Source organism: Delphinus delphis, chromosome 9 (genome assembly GCF_949987515.2).
Source record: "Delphinus delphis chromosome 9, mDelDel1.2, whole genome shotgun sequence".
In the NCBI taxonomy this organism is placed as follows: domain Eukaryota; kingdom Metazoa; phylum Chordata; class Mammalia; order Artiodactyla; family Delphinidae; genus Delphinus; species Delphinus delphis.
Window position 1 is genome coordinate 33,861,700 of NC_082691.1, and position 22,885 is coordinate 33,884,584.

At 38.0% G+C, this 22,885-nt stretch overlaps 1 protein-coding gene across 1 annotated transcript in view; it reads right to left on the reverse strand.

Moving 5' to 3' along the window:
• DNAH11 (dynein axonemal heavy chain 11) overlaps nt 1–22,885 on the reverse strand; it is a 313,588-nt gene that overhangs the window by 284,166 nt on the left and 6,537 nt on the right. The window contains 6 exon segments of the mRNA XM_060020402.1: nt 1,326–1,493; nt 2,715–2,948; nt 8,128–8,339; nt 10,909–11,008; nt 11,761–11,950; nt 12,435–12,631. Of these exon segments, the coding sequence (XP_059876385.1) occupies nt 1,326–1,493; nt 2,715–2,948; nt 8,128–8,339; nt 10,909–11,008; nt 11,761–11,950; nt 12,435–12,631 (1,101 nt within the window).

Genomic DNA, 22,885 nt, shown 5'->3' on the forward strand with positions numbered 1-22,885 from the left:
TAAGCCTTGCCCATTTTATACTAAATACAAATAGCAAGCAGATATATGTGTGTGTGTGTGTGCGTGTGTGTGCGTGCGTGTGTGTGTGTCAAGAGCAAGTGAATTTTCTATTCTATGTTTGTGACTGTGCAGGGTTTGGGCAGACACAGGGATAAATTCAGGACCTTTAGCACTACCAGGGAAGCGATATCAGCTAAACCTAGCCATGTCCTCCAACCCTGGCACACTGAAAACCTGCCAGGATTTGGAATCATGAGCAAATCAAGGCTCTCCTGTAACTCGAATGCACCCGACGGTCCTGTGCACGCTGGGTTTCACGCTCCTCTGCTTAGTTGCTCATAAGAGCTAAATCAAGCCTTCCCCCCCCACAAGAGTCCCATCCTGTCCATATTCACCGAATTCCTGCTGGGTGCCAGACATCTTACCAGGCTCTGGGGATGAGCTCATGCATTCCCCTAGATCATCACCACAGATCTAGATTTCTCTTACTTCCCCACAAATGAGCAGGACACACAATGACCATATCTTCCTTACCATTAACTCTACTTCCCAAAAACTGTCAGCAGTTCAGAGGGATTAACTTTGCTAACCATGTCCTTACAAAGCTAACATACTGTACTTGTACACTTCAGAGAGTCAATTATTTGGCCAAATATACACATTATAGTGAATAAATTCACATTCCACAAAAAACAATGATGACGAGAGGTAATCTAGTTTTTTTTTTTTTTTAGTACCTGGGATTCACTGTCATAGCAAACCACTAAAATGAAGCTATTTTTATCCTAGAGCTGCAGGGATGCCCACAGGAACTCCTTGGCTCCTAACCTGCTGGCAGTGACAGAAAACAGAAGCAGCTTAAACCTGAAAGCTTCCCTCTTTTTCAGAAAACATACATGTTAATAATATATGTAATGAATGAGGTGAAAGTAAATATTCAAGTAGATGAAAAATTTACCTAATGATTCAAGAAAAGGCTAAAATAAAACACACAAGTTACATGGACACCAGATAATCAGATCTAAATGAGTTAATATGGAAAGTTCCTTTCCACTATACATCAACAAGAGACAAATCCAGACTGAGGTCCACTGTTATATTAGAAACAGTTTAAAATATTCTAAACTGAAAATGCAAAAGTTAGGGACCTAACTTCTGGTCCCTGATCTACCACTAAGTAAATGAGAGACCTCAGACAAGTCATTTCCCCTCTTTCACCCAGGAGAGGTTGGACTGAATGGGGCCTATTATCACTGTGACCTACTGTCCTTCCCAGCTTTAAAATACGATTCTATGAAATTGAAAACAAAAAGATACAGTATTACCATGTTATTGTAATCAGATGGGTCATATGTGCTCTGTTTAAAAATCTTACAGAGTTCCATAAATTCTTCACTCATCTCGTGGATTTGTCCATTTAAAATTGCTCCCTTGGTACCGCCAAATTCAAGTCTTTCCAGCTTTTCAAATTCCAGTATGGTGACAAATATATCCTTTGAAAAAAACATCGTAAAGATTTTTCCACCCTCTTGAGTAGGAAAAGAACATTTTAAAGTTTCAAAGAAAGAACATTTTCCAACATTCAAAATCAGTGAGTCAATGGACACTTACATGACATAAAGTGAATATTGATGATGTAACTGAACTAAGTAACTGCCTACTTTTAAAATCATACTCCCATTTTCACATGGACTGAAAATTATCAAGCAGTACAGGCAACACCTAGCTTACCAGAGTTAAACATTTGATTCTCTAATTTCATATCCTTCTAATCATAAGTCAGACGTCCGGGTGAGATCCAAAACTCATTTTCAGCCACCAACACTGCAGTGATGGGCTCTCTTATGGAAAAGGAGCTTAAGAGACTGTTATGAAAGGGTGATGCAAGTTACCCAGAGTCAGGCATTTGGCACTCAAACTTTAAGAGGCATTCAGGCTGCTTAAATGATGAGAATTTTCAAAACATAAAGCTCTAATTTTGAATGAAATTCAACAAATCTATCAACATAAAAGCCCAAACATGCTAGAAAGAGTTTTACAAAGAAAACAAGGAAGTTCAAAATGAAAACAAAAACAAAAACAAAAACAGAAACCTTAGCCAGTTGGCTCCATACAAGTTGTTGTGTGTGTTTACATGTATGTAATTCATGTTTGGTTTTTTGGCATTTAAAACATTTATAAAAAGCACATGTTTTCATGTTCTTTTCATCTATTTTTATGAATAGTTATAATATTTGAATAGTATAACATATATATTTATATACTAAAAGTTACCATGATATTTTAGATTATCAAATGGGTTTTCAGCTATGGAATCCCAATAAAACCATCAAACATGTAAAGGAAAAAAGGGGTTATTTTATAGCTTCCTGATTTACAACCATTTTCTAGGAACGTAGTAAGCTGTAGGACAAGGGTCACTGGTACATAGAGATTCACTTACACTCAGTATAATAAAATAATCAAAAATGAATTTTTTAGAAAAAGAAGCCAAAGCTTTAAAACTAAACAAAGCTTTGAAACTAAACAAACTAAAGCTTTTACTGTATCTCGATAGCACGGGCCTCGTAAACTCCTCATGAGGATCACCAAGAAAGCAGACTTCCCACCTCCCACCCAAGTAGAACAAACTATTCCCTAAATCATATAAAAAGCTATAGGATTTTCTGAAACAACTTACAATATGAATAAATTACAAGTCAATAAATGAATACCTCTATTTTTATGAAGCGGTCGAGAAATTTGTCAAATCTAAGAAACACCAGATGAGACTGGAAATCCCATGGTTTCAGCTCCTTATTTCCCATAAAATAGCTTGCCAATCCTTCTCTATAGTTAAAAAAACAATTTTTGAAAGTCTTTAAGATGTTAACGGCCACCTGCACCTTTTCCAGAGAGTCTTCAATTTCTCCTCTCAAAAGGTCTTCAGGCAAAAGGTAAGCTAGTGCCTAGGATTCAATGAAAGGAAACAATAATAAGAAAATGTTTAATAGTTTTACTGAAAATGACTGTTTCAATGAACTGTTTTATTTTTTCAGTGCATGATTTTTAAATTACAATGTCTAGAATTGGGCCAGCAATGCTGTAAAACAGGAAATACAAATTCTAGAAATTCAGGCACTTAGGTTTCAATGACATACTTGCATACATTAGAGACTTCTACAGGAGATGCTGCAATTTCTGGAATTAAACATTCTGCCAATGACTACATTTTTGCTAAGCTTCAAAGATACAACAACTGTGTAACCAGAATTTGCATGGCTATTCCTAGCAGCAAATATTCTGCACAACTGTTTTTTCATATAAAGAAATGTATAAGCCAGGAAGGGACATCTATAAGACCATGTATTTTAAAAATACGGTCACGTTACCTGGCAGCACAAGGTCACTTGAAAAGGTGAGAAAGAGCTAACATAGGTGATTATACCATTGGCAATTCTTTTAGGTTAGCAGACTTCTCTTCTGGGGGCTTAAACTCATTATAGGACGTAAAATCTAGCCGAGATATGCCATATGAACTAGTTTTCAATAGTGGAAATGCAAAGGCGAGAACGATTATAGAAAAACCAGCAGATTCATGTAGCAACTCTCGTAGGACCATCATTCAGTTCTTCCTTTTGCATATTTGTTATGAACTTTCACAATTTCCCTGTTTAGGAGCCTCAGGAACCTATAAAATCTAATCCTGATGCATCTTCACCTCATATAAATTATACGTTTAAACTGCACACCTTTAATTCTGCAGTTGCTTAGAAAGTTGTCACAGATCTCAATGGAGAAAGTATTGAAAGCCATTGGGTTCAGCACAGCAGATAGAAGAAATGTTTTTCTAAATGTAGACATATTGTCCTCCATCTCCCAATAATGGCTATGGTTTTACATGCAATATAGACTCTGTGCCATAAATGTGTAAAGTAGTAAGAATATCATTCATTTGGTGTCTAAAAAGCCTACTAACTAGTTCCTTCAATTCTAGCAGATCAGGAACAGTGAACAGTGGAGACCATGGTCACCTGGACAGCACATGACCCATCTAAAGGGGTACGTGAAGCTCTAGCAGCTGACTATGTCAATGGGGATGCAAGAGCCAATGCAGTGAGATCTGACTTTTCAGTAGAGGCTGGGATGTTGGAAATTCAATGAGACCTACTCAATTTAAGCATCAGAAACAATTTTTTTTTAAATTTCAAAATACTATGCAAAATAAAAGCAGTGCATTGATCCATTGGCCAAAGACAGTTGACAGAATGCCAGCTTATGACTTCTGACGTACACCACAGCAAGGGTTCAAATGTTTCATAAACACGTTGAAGTCTACACAGTCACAAAAACAAAGTACATGAAAACTATATAAGAAAATTATAAAAGGCACATAAAATGTGTGATCACACAAATCATGCAATGTACAAAATTAAGAAACAACATGGTACAAGTGTATACTCAATGAATCACTGCAAATTTTTTAAAGCTGGTAATGCTCAAAGCTGAATTATACTAAAACTTTTTACACATTGATAATAGCAATGCAATTAACATAATCTTTTGAAAAAGAATTTGTAAATATCAAATAGCGTTCAATAGTCATGAAAAGATTGTACCCCTTGATCAACATCAGGAATTTATATTAAGCCAATTATCCAAGTTAAGGAAAAGGATTTCTGTATAAAGTTGTTTTCTGCATGTTGTTTATAATACAGGAGGCTGGAAGCAACGTAAATATCCAACAATAGCAATCATTTTTCAAGAAGCTAGTAAAAAAAAAAAAAGAATTATAAAATGCATAAATATGTGTAAATTTTGGAAGAAGGAAAATTTTTAAATGCTGAATTTTAGGGTGATAGAACTGCAGGACTATTTCCATTGTTATAAATTTTATGCAATAAGAGTATTTTACAATTATTCATATACCACATATTAATAGTAATTAGAAATAAAAACTTACATTAAAATATGGAGCAAAATGAGTAAGAACTCTGTCAGCTGGGTGACCTTGAGAAAGCTATTTATCTTCTCTGAACTTTTTTTTTTAAAAAAGGGTTGTTTTTTTTTAAAAAAAAATACATGAAGTATCTACTAATAGCACTTATATCATAGTGTTGCTAGAGAATTAAACTCGTAGATTCTTGTAAAGGGCTTAGAAGAATTCTGGCAAATAAGAGGCACTATACAGTGCTTGTTAAATAAGTATTAAAAATAAGTTAGACAGCAAACAACTGGGGGTGGTGGCAGGTGGTGCGGAGTTTAGCTCTTCAGAGAACCCGGGTATGAAAGTTGACTCATTGCCCATTTTTGATTCCTAACATGTTGGGGCAGATTTACTACAAAGTCCACTTGGAGAATCTAGGAAATCAGGTCGACGGAACCTTTGGACATAAGCCAAGAATAGTAACTAAGGAACAAGAGAAACGACATTATTTCCTTGGGAGCTTGGCAAACTCTGGCCATTGACACAGCCTAGGAGCCGGGGATAATAGGTTTATAGTCTTACAGGTAACCAGGGCTCCTTGCAAGCCAACTACAATAGTGAATGACAACATTTGAGGTTTCTACATTAACACAGCTTTGCAGTAAAAGTTTGGATCATTCTCAAAATGAGATGAGGATCCCTCAAAAGGGGTTTGGGAGAAGCGGTGGTCACAGTGGTTAATCCTGCAGTAGGGATCCAAGCCATTAGGACGCAGTGCACTCACTTAACAAAACAGCAAAACTGAGTCCGCACAACAGAGAAACAAATAGAATGAAGCCAGAAGAGATGCTCAAATATAGCAAGGAACAGACCTGTTATCTCCTATCAACAGCTGCAACTATTTTGTAAGGCAAGAGTTTGGAACTAACTTTTACTGAGTCTCTGTTAAATGCCACACATAGCATTTCATTGAGGTTCTCTCTTTTGATCTTTACAAAAGCCCATAAACAGGGCACTTACAAGCATGGAAAGTGAGGCTCGGAAAAGTAATTTAACTACTCTAAAATGGTTCAACTTGATCTTTTTTATTCTCAGCTGTGCCACACGGCTTGTGGAATCTTAGTTCCCTGACTAGGAATTGAACCCAAGCCCTCAGCAGTGAAAGTGTGGAGTCTTAACCACTGCACCACCAGGGAAGTCCCCTGGTTCAATTAGATTTGAATCCTGGTTGGTCTGAGCCCAAAGTCCTTTCCATACACCATTCCACTTCTTTGGAAGCAGAGAGGAAGACACACAAGCACACCTCAATCTCATATGTATTCCAGAAACGGTAAACTACAAGTCAGGAAACCTGTTCTTTAATTTGGATTTCCCGCTAAATGCTCAAGCAAAGTGAGCAAATGATATCTTTCAAGTTTCCATTAACTCACCTGAAAAAGTATCAGGATTAGAATGGCACACAGTTCCCCAACCAGTTTCTGCTACAACACTCCTCTCTTTAACGTTTAGAAAAGCAAGGTTCTGGCCTGGGGCAGCAGAAGCTCCAAACAGGTTGCCCTGTCTATGAACAGATTTTCAGGGCTCCCAGTCCCCTCCAATTTTACCCCACTATGCAATGCAAAATTTTAAATTTCTATGTGAGTCATGAGGTGAAAACCACTGAGAAGCATTAGACTAGATCAGGGATTTAGGTCAATCACAGTTGTCCACCCTTCTCTGAGCTAGTGATCCAGGCCTGTCCAAGATATCCTATCTCCCTGGCCACATGATTGTTCCAGGAGTGAAAATAAAACCCACTGGTCCAGAAAAAAAAACAGTCAGCCTCTTTCCAGGGAAGTTCCTCTACTAGAAGGATATCCATCTGGTGCTACCAAAAGCCACTTTGGTTAACACGTGATGAGAGCCTGAGAATCAAGTCAAACACAAACGAGCAAAACAGAGCTTTGAAATTATCATCTGTGTCCCCTGGAGCAAGCTAATCTTCAAGTCTTTGCACTGTTAGACTTTCCACTTCACATGAACTTAGATACTACTCTTTTTCTGCTTGTTTGCCAGTTACAGCTGGAAACGATCCAATTCTCATAGGAAGCGCTCTTACTTAGCAACTCAAAGGCTAAGCCATATGCACAGATTCTGATTCTCTGGCATCTGTTTTACAAAAACTCCTTAGGTGTTCAGACACACGCCCTGATATAGACCCTGCTATGGACTAAAGTGTGACACCCGCTCCAAAAAAGTGCCTGTGTTGAAGCCCTAACCACCAATGTGACTACCTGGAGATAGAATCTTTAGGAGGTAATTAAGGTTAATGAGGTCATGAGGGCGGGACCCTGATCTGACAGGACTGTGGTTTTTTAAAAAGAGGAAGAGGGAGATCTTTCTCTCAGTGTGAGGGCACAGAGAAAAGGCAGCTATCTGCAAGCCAGAAAGAATTCTCTAGTCAGAACACGACCATGCTGGCACCTGGATCTGGTCTCCCAGGCTCCAAAAATGTGAGAAAGCAATTCCTGAAAATAAAGCCACACAGCCTGTGGTATTTTGTTATGGCAACTCAAGCAGACTAAGACACACACACCCTCAACAAAGAATCACTGGATGATATGCCCTGCAAGTATCTTTTAGCTCTCAAATTATGAAATATTCTCTGATATTATGGACACAAGAGTAATTAAAGTTCCCACAGGATGAGGAAGCAGTCCAATTTTTTTTAAACATTTTGCAAGTTAAGTGAAGCGTAGAGAAACAATTATAAACAAGATTTTTAAAGATCAACCATGAATCAGAATTCTTTTAATATAATTCTACTACTATTTTTGGAGGATCATTTTTTTTCTGCCAGATTCTCTTAACTTACTTCCCTTTCCAAAAGTCTTCCCCCAGCCAGTGTTCCTGTGGAAACCAAAGGGAAAGCTACAAAGAAAGTACTACGTGTGTGTGCCTTTTATTAGAAGCTGTCTTAAATCTCTTTTGAAGAAAGGTAGGATGTTAAACAAACAGAATCCAGTAACAACCTGTCCCTTGACTGTATCTGACTTATTTCCAGAGCTCCTTTGCCTTTTAGGATACAAAGTCATCTGGCCTTTGTTACCATAAATGTCTTATGAAAAAAGAAAAGGGAAAAAGGTGTTCTGTAGACTGGATTTATTCATTCCTCCTTGATCTCATAAAACCTACCAAACGGCAATAATTCTCATTGTTCCTATGTTTTTCATGCTACATACCTGGTCAATGAAGAGATTACAAAACTCTTGCAGTAGAACTATAATCCGAACAGGGGTATTATAAAACGTGGAATGACTCCAGATCAGACAGATGGTATGAAATAACGGGGCAATTAATACACCGGTCTGTGGGAATTCCGTCTCCTGAACACATTGAAGGTGTCTCCTCAGGGGTCTCAGGTAAAGTTCCACGTCTTGGGCTTCGAGAAGAGCTGAAAGGAAACCACCGTTAATGTGAGGCAGCCTCTTTTATCTGAAGTCACTTCACAAGGTCAAGAGAACAATGCAAAACAACATGGCTGTACTTAAATGCTGCCTCTTTCTTTTTATATCACTTACCCTACCATTGACACAGGACAGGTTAGGAAGGCTTTCGACACTGTCCAGCTGTAACAACCCTTCAAAGAGAGCCCAGGCGTAGTTACTCACAAGTAAATCGCGACTGAAGACTCACCAGAAAGTTAACTCCTCCCACGCACTTGGTACCAGCACAACTGAATCATTTATTATCTCATTCTAATGTCCTATAAGAGTAACTCATACCACGAAAAATTTTCCATTATTATCCACAGTGTAACTACTGAAATTGTCAAGCATGGGTGATGAAAATATTTTGAACTAGATAAAAGCAATAGTTACAGGATATTGTGAATACACTAAATGCCACCAATCTGTACACTTTAAAAACTTTTTTTTAATGTTAGGTGAATTTTACCTCAATTTAAAAAATTGTTATGCATGGTAGGAATAAGGAATACTTTTTTAAAAAGGTATATATGAAGACAACATTGAAATAGTTATGATTAATTACTGGTTAATCTAATCCAAATTTTCTCTTGATTAAAACTGGTCCTTTTAATGTACCCTAAATGGATCTCCATCAGACTTCATTGTACTCCTGAGGCTACAAATACCTTTGATTAACTGAAAATGGTCTTTATTTATGAAGGTAGGGAATGAAGGAAAGTAAATTCCTTAATTTCTGGTGTTATCCCAAAAGACTCCTGTCAGAAATCAAAAAAACAAAGCAAACTGCCAGACTCTTTTTTTTTTTTTTTTTTTTTTTGGCTGTCAGAGTCAGGTATGCACCCACCCATGTTGCTCTTCTTGACATGTAACCAATTAATCTCTCCACCTAACAATAAAGACCTGGGAAGAAAGAGAGGGTCCAGGAACTATTTTTTCCTCAGATGCACTCATGTTTTGAAATTAGTGTGTTTTCATCAGTGTTAATTTCAAAATCCAATAATTGCATGTAAAGGTAAAGTGCCCTTAAAATGTGATAAGCACTTCTAGTGATTTTACAAAGCCTCGAGCAGGTCTTTGGGAGAGCCTTCTACCTCTAACTGAGAATGGCTTTGGGCCACTTGTTCTACTGAAAGTGTTTTCTCCTGAATCTCCAGTCCATATGCTCAAAAGGCTTTGAGGACGCCTGGGATTCATTCCTGGAGAAGTTTTATTCACAGAAAATGTGAATCTTACTAGCAGAAAAAAATGCAAGCAGCTTCTGTTTATTGAGGGTACACTTACTATGTGCCTAGTACTCTGGGCACTGTATATTAGGTCTTCAATTCATTGGTCCTCAGTCAGGGGAGGATTTCCCCCAAGGGTCATTTGGCAATGTCTCGAGACACTTTTTGTCCTTACAACAGGCATGGGGGAGTGGATAGAGGCCAAGGATGCTGCTAAATACCCCACAATGAACAGGGTGGTTCCCCACAACAAAGAATTATCCTGCCCAAAACGTCAGTGGTGACAAGGTTGAGAAACAGTGCTCTAATTCTTGCAACAATTATACAAGGAAGGTGTTAGTATGCCAAGTTGGCCAACAGAAACCAGGGACGCAGCAAATTTAAGATGTACTGAATGGATCTGGGATAGAAATACAGATCTAATGCCCTCGTGTCTTAAGGCCTCTTTTCAAACAGAGTTCATGGAGAAAAGCCTAAAGAGATAGCAAAACATTTTCAAAGTAGATTTTAAGTATTTCCTAACCTTCCACATGTTACATAGGAAAAAATTTAAAAATAATTTTCTCATGTTAGAAACAAAAACAAGCTATTGGGCCATGTTATCTTACAATTTTATCGTTTAAAACTTCAGTATCACGGATCATATCTGTATTTGCTTACACATGTCTAAAGGAACAGAAACAGAAATAAAAAAATTACGGAGGGGTGTTACGCCTGGGTGAGGTTGAAACTGGGTACTGAGAAGATAAGGAGACTTTTCACTTACACAATTTCCTTTTTAAATTAAAAATACCTGTTTATAATTTCTGGGTTTTAACAATGTACATGTATTACCTGTTCAAAATTCAACAAACAAACCCTCCTCTCTGTGTTTAATCTTCACCAAAACTTCAATGATGACTTTGCGTTCTTATGAGTTAAATAAATGATGGATGTTAAGCAAATTCAGAGATTCTACTGGGGAGTCACTGGACTAACTGCAGCCCAACTGTTGATTAGAAAACCTCCATGCTGGGCATTCAATGACCCGCTGCTAAACACCAAAGGCCTTTCCCCTCCACACACATACACTCTCACTGAAAGTTCAATCTAGAGCCTCTTTGGTAGGTACTTACTATATACCTGAAAAATGGTTTAATATAGCCGGAGAATAAACTGCAGATAATTAAGATGGACTTATCATTAGAAGAGTCAAGTGCAGTCATTTCATGAGCACGCTAAGGGTAGAAGGGTAGAGGAGGCTGAGCAGACAGGCAGGAGTCAGATCAGGAGGGACCACTGATGCCAGGCCGAGGAACATGAGTCTTACCATTTTCCACAGCCATGAGGATACCCTTCAAAGTTGGAAAATAGCTGCTTTGCTTATTTTTCAGGACCTTAACCATCTTGAGGACAATGGGAGCCTGAAGCTAAATAGAAAAAAAAAAAAAAAATATATATATATATAAGCTAGATTAATGACTAAATAAATGCATTCTGCAATAAAATATTTAAATTGTATTCCATTCATGCACAGTACACACAGTATTTAATACTCAAAGACATACCTGGTTTCAAGTTAAAAATAATTTTTTTCCTTAAGACTGTATGTTATTTTACATGTATAGCTCTTAATTTGTATTTTCAAAAAGCCTGTTAATATACATTTTATTATACATGTAAAATATTAACTTTTCCATATAAAATCTGTTTCAGAAAATCTCTAACAGATAGGTGAACATGTGAATGAATGTCTTAGTTTTTAGAACATTAAACTGAATAACTTCTAATGGCAAACACCAGCAGAGGAACCAGTTAGTTCTCCCAAAGTTGCATCTCTCCACTAAGCAAAATCTACTCCTTTCCCAAATTAATTACATCAACCAGATTAATTAAATCTTACAATCTTCAACATTTCCCTTGGGAACTACTCTTTCTTTGCCACAAAGTGTTTCCAATTACTGTCAAAATAGTCTCAAAAAGGCAAAATTACTTTTAATCCCCATTAATTTTAAGAATGCATACCATACAGAACTTTGGAATAAGAAAACAGACAATTAAGTTGTTCAAAGACAGTGTATTAAACCTTTAACATTACTGGAAATCATGGCTTTGGAGACCAAACTCTACAACTGACTTTGCTAATTCAACTGACAAGCAATTTCTAGGGCTCTCAACTTACTTGATCATAAATGCATGCTAGGTTCTCTCTCCTCATCATCCAGAAATCCAGTTCAGTTTGAGGATTTGAGTGAAGACCATTCAGCAAAGGCCGCACTAAATCTTTCTCTACAATTTCTTGGATTTGATGCGACCATTTAATAACTACTGATTCAATTGCATGGAGTACTGTCCTTTCATTTGGCTCTAGTCTACAAACATTGAAATGATTAAAAATACAAAAATGAATCATTTCATCCAAATAAGGATAGGACTTGAATTTTAATAGGTATTTTATGAATCCATAAAAGCTAGTTTTCTAAATATAAATACTTCAAAATCAGATCTATTATTTTTATAGCCTCAATTTGAGTTGTGACATTGTTATTCTGTCATGGGCATGTCTCTAACATTTAAAAAATTGTTAAAGAATCATAATGCCCTCAAAAACGTTTTACTAGAAGAGTACTGTTGACATTATGGCAATTGGTACTGCTTGCTTTTTGTACAGTCTGCTTTTAGAAAGAATACTTTGAAAGGAAATAATATATATGGTGTTTCTGTACATTATTTTTTAAAGTATGCTGTAGTTATAATAATTCTGATATTTTGCTAACAGTTTGCTGGGGGTATGATATTAAATGGGTGTGTTGGCTCTCCATGTTGATATCCTGTGTAAACCATATCATTACGTACTTGGTCTCTGAATATTTCTCATCCAGGTCAACATTTCCTGCAATAGTGGGAATTGGTAGAAGAGTTCTTCTCAACATTTTGCCCCTAAAAATATGCATTTTATTTTTCATGACTTCTATGTGACGTTCCATGTCTTGTGAAATAAAACAGGACCAGGATTTATGGTTGTTCTTATTAGAAATAATTGGCACTAAAATCTAGAGAAAGAGAAACATTTTAAAAAGCAGTGAAATTAATTTATACACAATGTGCTCCTTCAAAGATTTTCTTGTCACACAAGATCAGCAACAAAACCACCCAATTTCAATTTCATAAATATCCTCCTGTGATATCTAATCTACAAAGAGATGACAAAGTCAGTGACCCATTTAGATTTAATTAGATAAATTCTTTCGAAGTGGAAATACTATACTACTTGTTCATTCATTTACCCATTTATCAAACATTTATGGAGGCTCCCAATACCTTAAACTCTGCATGAAATAAGCAAAATCACGTCAAGTAAGTAAACTGCTTTCTTAATGCAAACTGCGCACACTGGCAGGTATAGTAATGTAAAAAAAATCTTCTTGAATCACATGGAGGCAAGAGTAAATTAATCTTCTCCAGCCCTGGGTGACATCCCAGTGGATTAAATTTTGATAGAAAGATGTTCATTCAATCATATGAACCTTTTTTGAACTCCTTCCACCATTAGGTTGGAAATACCGATGAAATTATATGTGTGAAAACACTCCAAAATTATTTTGTGTTCCCAAAGCCCAGCATATCTTACGTAATTAGTAAGAGTTTGTTGAGTTAACGAAGTTGGTCTCTTCTTGCTTCCTCACTCATTTTCAATATGTACTAATTAAACATTTTCCTGACACAATCTGTCCAGACCATCAGCATTACCTATAAAATTTCCATTAGCTAAAATGCTTAGAAAATAGGTATTCCACCTTTTTAAAGCTGATTTTGAGAACACAATCTTCTAGTTAACTAAAAACAAACTGAAATTTTATTTTATTTTCCAATGGGGATAAAACAAATCTTTCCAAATTGTATTATTATTACAATTTCCTGCTTTGTACCCACTACTTGTTGAGCTAGGAGATTAGTAAGGAACAGTGTGTCTTCCATGGAAACAGTCTAAATGTCCATCAACAGATGAATGGATAAAGAAGATGTGGTAGGGGAGGAGCTTCAAGATGGTCGAAGAGTAAGACACGGAAATCACCTTCCTCCCCACAAATACATCAGAAATACATCAACACGTGGAACAAGTCCTACAGAACACCTACTGAACACTGGCAGAAGACCTCAGACCTCCCAAAAGGCAAGAAACTGCCCACGTAACTGGGTAGGGCAAAAGAAAAAAGAAAAAACAGAGACAAAAAATAGGGACGGGACCTGCACCAGTGGGAGGGAGCTGTGAAGGAGGAATGGTTTCCACACACTAGGAAGCCCCTTCGCGGGCGGAGACTGCAGGTGGCGGAGCGGGGAAGCTTCAGGGCCACAGAGGAGAGCACAGCAACAGGGGTGCGGAGGGCAAAGCGGAGAGATTCCCGCACAGAGGATCGGTGCCGACCAGCACTCACCAGCCTGAGAGGCTTGTCTGCTCACCCGCCGGGGCGGCCGGGGGCTGGGAGCTGAGGCTCGGGCTTTGGTCAGATCCCAGAGAGAGGACTGGGGTTGGGGGCGTGAACACAGCCTGTAGGGGGTTAGTGCGCCACAGCTAGCCGGGAGGGAGTCCGGGAAAATGTGTGGAGCTGACGAAGAGGCAGGAGACTTGTTCTTGCCTCTTTGTTTCCTGGTGTGCGAGGGGAGCAGATTCAGAGCGCCGCTTAAAGGCGCTCCAGAGACGGGCGTGAGCCACGGCTATAAGTGTGGACCCCAGAGACGGACATGAGACGCTAAGGCTGCTGCTGCAGCCACCAAGAAGCCAGTGTGTGAGCACAGGTAACTCTCCACACCTCCCCTCCAGGGAGCCTGTGTAGCCCGCCACTGCCAGGGTCCCGGGATCCAGGGACAACTTCCCTGGGAGAACGCACGGCGCGCCTCAGGCTGGTGCAACGTAATGCCAGCCTCTGCTGCCACAGGCTCGCCCCGCACTCCGTGCCCCTCCCTCCCCCCGGCCTGAGTGAGCCAGAGCCCCCGAATCAGCTGATCCTTTAACCCTGTCCTGTCTGAGCGAAGAACAGATGCCCTCCGGCGACCTACACGCAGAGGCGGGTCCAAATCCAAAGCTGAACCCCGGGAGCTGTGCGAACAAAGCAAAGAAAGGGAAATCTCTCCCATCAGCCTCAGGAGCAGCGGATTAAATTTCCACAATCAACGTGATGTACCCTGCATCTGTGGAATACCTGAGTAGACAACGAATCATCCCAAATTGAGGAGGTGGACTTTGGGAGCAATAATACATATTTTATTCCCTTTTTCTCTTTTTCTGAGTGTGTATGCGTATGCTTCCGTGTGTCATTTTGTCTGTATAGCTTTGCTTTTACCATTTCTCCTAGGGTTCTCTCTGTCCTTTTTTTATTACTTAAAAAATTATTTTTCTTAATAATTATTTTTTATTTTACTAACTTTATTTTATCTTCTTTCTTTTTTTTCTCGCTTTTATTCTGAGCCGTGTGGATGACAGGCTGTTGGTGCTCCAGCCAGGTACCAGGGCTGTGCCTCTGAGGTGGGAGAGCCAACTTCAGGACACTGGTCCACAAGAGACCTTCCAGCCCCATGTAATATCAAATGGTGAAAATCTCCCAGAGATCTCCATCTAGAGGCCAAGACCCAGCTCCACTCAACGACCAGCAAGCTACAGTGCTGGACATCCTATGCCAAACAACTAGCAAGACAGGAACACAACCCCACCCATTAGCAGAGAGGCTGCCTAAAATCATAAGTCCACAGACACCCCAAAACACACCATCAGTCGTGGACCTGCCCACCAGAAAGAAAAGATCCAGCCTCATCCACCAGAACACAGGCACTAGTCCCCTCCACCAGGAACCCTATACAACCCATTGAACCAAATTTAGCCACTGGGGACAGACACCAAAAACAACGGGAATTACGAAACTGCAGTCTGCGAAAGGAGACCCCAAACACAGTAAGTTAAGCGAAATGAGAAGACAGAGAAACACACAGATGAAGGAGCAAGGCAAAAACCCACCAGACAAAACAAATGAAGAGGAAATAGGCAGTCTACCTGAAAAAGAATTCAGAGTAATGATAGTAAAGATGATCCAAAATCTTGGAAATAGAATGGAGAAAATACAAGAAACATTTAACAAGGACCTAGAAGAACTAAAGAGCAAACAAACAATGATGAACAACACAATAAATGAAATTTAAAAATCTCTAGAAGTGATCAATAGCAGAATAACTGAGGCAGAAGAACGGATAAGTGACCTGGAAGATAAAATAGTGGAAATAACTACTGCAAAGCAGAATAAAGAAAAAAGAATGAAAAGAACTGAGGACAGTCTCAGAGACCTCTAGGACAACATTAAATGCACCAACATTTGAATTATAGAGGTTCCAGAAGAAGAAGAGAAAAAGAAAGGGACTGAGAAAGTATTTGACGAGAATATAGTTGAAAACTTCCCTAATATGGGAAAGGAAATAGTCAATCAAGTCCAGGAAGTACAGAGAGTCTGATACAGGATAAATCCAAGGAGAAACACGCCAAGACACATATTAATCAAACTATCAAAAATTAAATACACTGAAAAAATATTAAAAGCAGCAAGGGAAACACAAGAAATAACATACAAGGGAATCCCCATAACGTTAACAGCTCATCTTTCAGCAGAAGCTCTGCAAGCCAGAAGGGAGTGGCAGGACATATTTAAAGTGAGGAAAGGGAAAAACCTACATCCAGGATTACTCTATCCAGCAAGGATCTCATTCAGATTTGATGGAGAAATTAAAACCTTTACAGACAAGTAAAAGCTAAGAGAATTCAGCACCAGCAAACCAGCTCTACAACAATTGCTAAAGGAACTTCTCTAGGCAGGAAACACAAGAGAAGGAAAAGACCACCAGTAACAAACCCAAAAGAATTAAGAAAATGGGAATAGGAACATACATATCGAAAATTACCTTAAATGTAAATGGCTTAAATGCTCCCATCAAAAGACATAGATTGGCTGAATGGATACAAAAAAATGGATACAAAAACAAGACCTGTATATATGCTGTCTACAAGAGACCCACTTCAGACCTTGGGACACATACAGACTGAAAGTGAGGGGATGGAAAAAATAGTCCATGCAGATGGAAATCAAAAGAAAGCTGGAGTGGCAATTCTCATATCAGACAAAATAGACTTTATTTTTTAATTTTTTTTAATTTTAATTTTTTTAACATCATGTAGAGTATAATTGCTTTACAATGATGTGTTAGTTTCTGCCTTATAACAAAATAGACTTAAAACAAAGACTATTACAAGAGACAAAGAAGGAGACTACATAATGATCAAGGGATCAATCCAAGAAGAAGATATAACAACTCTAAATATTTATGCACCCAACATAGGAGCACCTCAATACATAAGGCAAATACTAACAGCTATAAAAGGGGAAATCGACAGGTACACAATCATAGTAGGGGACTTTAAAGTTTAAAATCGAAATCATATCAAGTATCTTTTTGGACCACAATGCTATGAGAATAGATATCAATTACAGGAAAAAATCTGAAAAAAATACAGACACGTGGAGGCTAAATAACACACTACTTAATAACCAAGAGATCACTGAAGAAATCAAAGAGGAAAACAAAAAATACTTAGAAACAAATGACAATGAAAACACGGCGACCCAAAACCTATGTGATGCAGCAAAAGCAGTTCTAAGAGGGAAGCTTATAGCAATACAATCCTACCTTAAGAAACAAGAAGCATCTCAAATAAACAACCTAACCTTACACCTAAAGCAATTAGAGAAAGAAGAACAAAAAACCCTCAAAGTTAGCAGAAGGAAAGAAATCATAAAGATCAGGTCAGAAATAAATGAAAAAGAAATGAAGGAAACGATAGCAAAGATCAATACTAAAAGCTGGTTCTTTGAGGAGATAAACAAAATTGATAAACCATTAGCCAGACTCATCAAGAAAAAAAGGGAGAAGACTCAAATCAATAGAATTAGAAATGAAAAAGGAGAAGTAACAACTGACACTGCAGAAATACAAAGGATCATGAGAGGTTACTACAAGCAACTCTATGACAACCTGAAAGAAATGGACAAATTCTTAGAAATGCACAACCTTCTGAGACTGAACCAGGAAGAAATAGAAAATATGAACAGACCAATCACAAGCACTGAAATTGAAACTGCGATTGAAAATCTTCCAACAAACAAAAGCCAAGGACCAGATGGCTTCACAGGCGAATTCTATCAAACATTTAGAGAAGAGCTAACAACTATCTTTCGCAAACTCTTCCAAAATATAGCAGAGGGAGGAACACTCCCAAACTCATTCTGCGAGGCCAACATCACCCTGATACAAAGACCAGACAAAGATGTCACAAAAAAAGAAAACCACAGGCCAATAACATTGATGAACATAGATGCAAAAATCCTCAACAAAATACGAGTAAACAGAATCCAACAGCACATTAAAAGGATCATACACCATGATCAAGTGGGGTTTATCCCAGGAATGCAAGGATTCTTCAATATATGCAAATCAATCAATGTGATAAACCATATCAACAAATTGAAGGAGAAAAACCATATGATCATCTCAATAGATGCAGAGAAAACTTTCGACAAAATTCCACACCCATTTAGGATAAAAACCCTCCAGAAAGTAGGCATAGAGGGAACTTTCCTCAATATAATAAAGGCCATATATGAAAAACCCACAGCCAACATCGTCCTCAATGGTGAAAAAGTGAAACCATTTCCACTCAGATCAGGAACAAGACAAGGTTGCCCACTCTCACCACTCTTATTCAACATAGTTTTGGAAGTTTTAAGCCACAGCAATCAGAGAAGAAAAAGATATAAAAGGAATCCAAATCAGAAAAGAAAAAGTAAAGCTGTCACTGTTTGCAGATGACATGATACTATACACAGAGAATCCTAAAGATGCTACCAGAAAACTACTAGAGCTAATCAGTGAATTTGGTACAGTAGCAATATACAAATTTAACGCACAGAAATCTCTTGCATTCCTATACACTAATGATGAAAAATCTGAAAGTGAAATTAAGAAAACACTCCCATTTACCACTGCAACAAAAGTAATACAATAACTAGGAATAAACCCACCTAAAGAGACAAAAGGCCCGTATGCAGAAAATTATAAGACACTGATGAAAGAAATTAAAGATGATACAAATAGATGGAGAGATATACCATGTTCTTGGATTGGAAGAATCAACATTGTGAAAATGACTCTACTACCCAAAGCAATCTACAGATTCAATGCAATCCCTGTCAAACTACCACTGGCATTTTTCACAGAAGTAGAACAAAAAAATTCACAATTTGTTTGGAAACACAAGACCACGAATAGCCAAAGCAATCTTGAGAACGAAAAATGGAGCTGGAGGAATCAGGCTCCCTGACTTCAGACTACACTACAAAGCTACAGTAATCAAGACAGTATGGTACTGGCACAAAAAACAGAAACACAGATCAATGGAACAGGATAGAAAGCCCAGTGATAAACCCACACACATATGGTCACCTTATCTTCGGTAAAGGAGGCAAGAATATACAGTGGAGAAAAGACAGCCTCTTCAATAAGTGGTGCTGGGAAAACTGGACAGGTACATGTAAAAGTATGAGATTAGAACACTCCCTAACACCATATAGAAAAATAAATTCAAAATGGATTAAAGACCTAAATGTAAGGCCAGAAACTATCAAACTCTTAGAGGAAAACATAGGCAGAACACTATGACATAAATCACCACAAGATCCTTTTTGACCCACCTCCTAGAGAAATGGAAATAAAAATAAACAAATGGGACCTAATGAAACTTCAAAGCTTTTGCACAGCAAAGGAAACCATAAACAAGACAAAAAGACAACCCTGAGAATGGGAGAAAATATTTGCAAATGAAGCAACTGACAAAAGATTAATCTCCAAAATTTACAAACAGCTCATGCAGCTCAATATCAAAAAAACAAACAACCCAATCCAAAAACGGGCAGAAGACCTAAATAGACATTTCTCCAAAGAAGATATACAGATTGCCAACAAACACATGAAAGAATGCTCAACATCATTAATCATTGGAGAAATGCAAATCAAAACTTCAATGAGATATCATCTCACACCAGTCAGAACCCGTCATCAAAAAATCTACAAACATTAAATGCTGGAGAGTGTGTGGAGAGAAGGGAACCCTCTTGCACTGTTGGTGGGAATGTAAATTGATACAGCCACTATGGAGGACTGTATGGAGGTTTTTTAAAAAACTAAAAATAGAACTACCATATGACCCAGTAATCCCACTACTGGGCATATACCCTGAGAATACCATAATTCAAAAAGACTCATGTACCAAAATGTTCATTGCAGCTCTATTTACAATAGCCAGGACATGGAAGCAACCTAAGTGTCCACTGACAGATGAATGGATAAAGAAGATGTGGCACATATATACAATGGAATATTACTCAGCCATAAAAAGAAATGAAATTGAGTTATTTGTAATGAGATGGATGGACCTAGAGTCTGTCATACAGAGTGAAGTAAGTCAGAGAGAGAAAAAAAAATACTGTATGCTAACACATATATATGGAATCTAAAAAACTAAATGGTCATGAAGAACCTAGGGGCAAGATGGGAATAAAGACACAGACCTACTAGAGAATGGACTTGAGGATACGGGGAGGGGGAAGGGTAAGCTGGGACAAAGTGAGAGAGTGGCATGGACATATATATACTACCAAACATAAAATAGATAGCTAGTGGGAAGCAGCCTCATAGCACAGTGAGATCAGCTAGGTGCTTTGTGACCACCTAGAGGGGTGGGATAGGGAGGGTGGGAGGGAGGGAGACACAAGAGGGAAGATATATGGGGACATATGTATATGTACAACGGATTCACTTTGTTATAAAGCAGAAACTAACATACCATTGTAAAGCAATTATACTCCAATAAAGATGTTAAAAAAAGAAAAGATGTGGTATATATATATCATGGAATACTACTCAGCTATAAAAAAAGAATGAAATGATGCCATTTGCTGCAACATGGATGGACGTAGAGATTATCATACTAAGAGAAGTAAATCAGAAAGACATACTATATGGTATCACTTATATGTGGAATCCAAAATGTAACACAAATGAACTTATCTATGAAACAGAAATAGACTCACAGACATTGAGAACAGACTTGTGGTTGCCAAAGGGGAGGAGTGTAGGGGAGGAATGGACTGGGAGTTTGGGGTTAGCAGATGCAAACTATTATATATTGGATGGATAAACAACAAGGTCCTACTGTATAGCACAGGGAACTATATTCAACATTCTGTGATAAACCATAATGGAAACGAATATGAAAAAAATATATATATATAACTGAATCACTTTGCTGTACAGTAGAAATTAACACAACATTGTAAATCAACTATACTTGAATAAAAATAAATTTTAAAAAAGAAAAGAACTAGCGTGTCTTCTATGAGCTCCGTGGGTTAGGTACCTCGATATCAGAACTGCCATGAAAGGCACGTTTTTGTGTCATGTGGAAACACAGGAGAAACACCCATCTCTGGCCAGGAGGGTTATTAGGGAAGACTTGCCAGGAAACTTGCTACTTGGTTTAAATCTTTAAGATGAACGACGCAGGGCAGGCTGAAAACTGAACACTGATGCAAAATCACTGAGGGCTGCAGGCGTAGGGTTCTGAGAAAGTTCCAGTCTGGTCTGCCTGAAACTAGAGCCAGCACCCCTTAAGAGGCGGAGCTGTGAGAAATGCTGGGAAGGTTCATAAAGAGCTTTGGAAACCAGACTGAACAGTTTAGTCTTACTGGGCTAAACATGCACTGATCCACTGAAAAACTGCTTTCTAGATTAAATTCCCAATAGCAACAGCTTTTTCTAAAAGTCAGGGTTGAGGATAATTCTGGTTCTTCAACGTTTCTAATTTACTGGATACTGTTTCAAACCTTCACTCTATTTACTGTTCTGTGACGAGGCCAACTTCTTTTAAAATTAAATATTTGTGTCACAAGCTGTAGATAAAATTGTTAGGAAATTCTGAGCCCCATGCTTTGTGGAGCAATTAGGCGAGCAACAAGAGTAACTCCATGAACATCATTTAGAACAAACTGACTTGGGATGTGCTCTTTAATGACAATAAATCTTGTTATCAACAAGCTGTATTACAAAGTAATTCAATTAACCTGGGGTTTTGTCTTCAGCTGTAAATTTTTTGGTCTAGGTTTTATGACTTATAAGAAAAATCCGTGAACTTTCTCTAAACCAAAATAATTTGGACATGTTTACTAGGGGATATACAAGTACAGATAAAAGAGCCATGGTGCCTTTGCTAGAGTTCTCTTTACTCACCTTTCTTTTATCTCTTTTTAAATCTCTTTACTCACCTTTCTTTTATCTCTTTTTAAAACACTCTTTAAAAAGTGTTTCTTTTTACAGTGCTTCTTAAATCAGTAGAGACTACTACGAGACAAACACTTTCAAAGTACAGGAGCCTGGTCCTCTGCCAGACTTCTTAAACGGAAATGTCTAGGAATGGGCCCCAGACACTAACTACAAAAACCAAATCATAACTTTCATTCTGGCTTGATAAGCATTTACAATTATTGTTTCTTTCAAGATTTGGGTCAACATAATACTTAAGGAAATAACTACATGACATTTTTAATACTTTTGCTAATTATATAATAGAGTTAGAAATAATAATGTATAGGGACACATAATAATGTTCAGCAGCAGATCGGGAGTAAAATTTCGGAGAAGCTGGATTTGAGATGTCTATTACACAGCAAGTGCCATGTCCGTAAGGGCAGTGGAAGTCTAAGCTTGGAGTTCAGGAGAGAGATCAAGGCTGGAGAGAGAAGTTTGGGAGGTCCCAGCTTCTCAGCATAAATTACTGTTAATCACTGTATATCTGAGTCAAACTTCAAAGACTATACAACACTGAATACAAGTGAGAGCATATTAGGTCATTAAACGAGAAAAAATAGTCAAATGACCTTCCCCATATTCCTTTCAAACACTTGGTCCATCCCTTCTTTATTCTACCCCAGTTAAGAACCATAGCACTGGAAAACTACCTCAATCCTTTTCATTCCAATCACTACCTCAATAACACAGTCCCTCCTCGCTCCTTGATTGAGTCACCAATTCACCAATCCTTGCACTAAATGTTTTTCTTCTTCATATACAAAGTACCCAGAAAGACAGAAGTGTTTAGCTTGGAATGCAAGTCATAAATGACCATTTGATTTCAAAACTTTCCACTGAAGCCTGTCCTG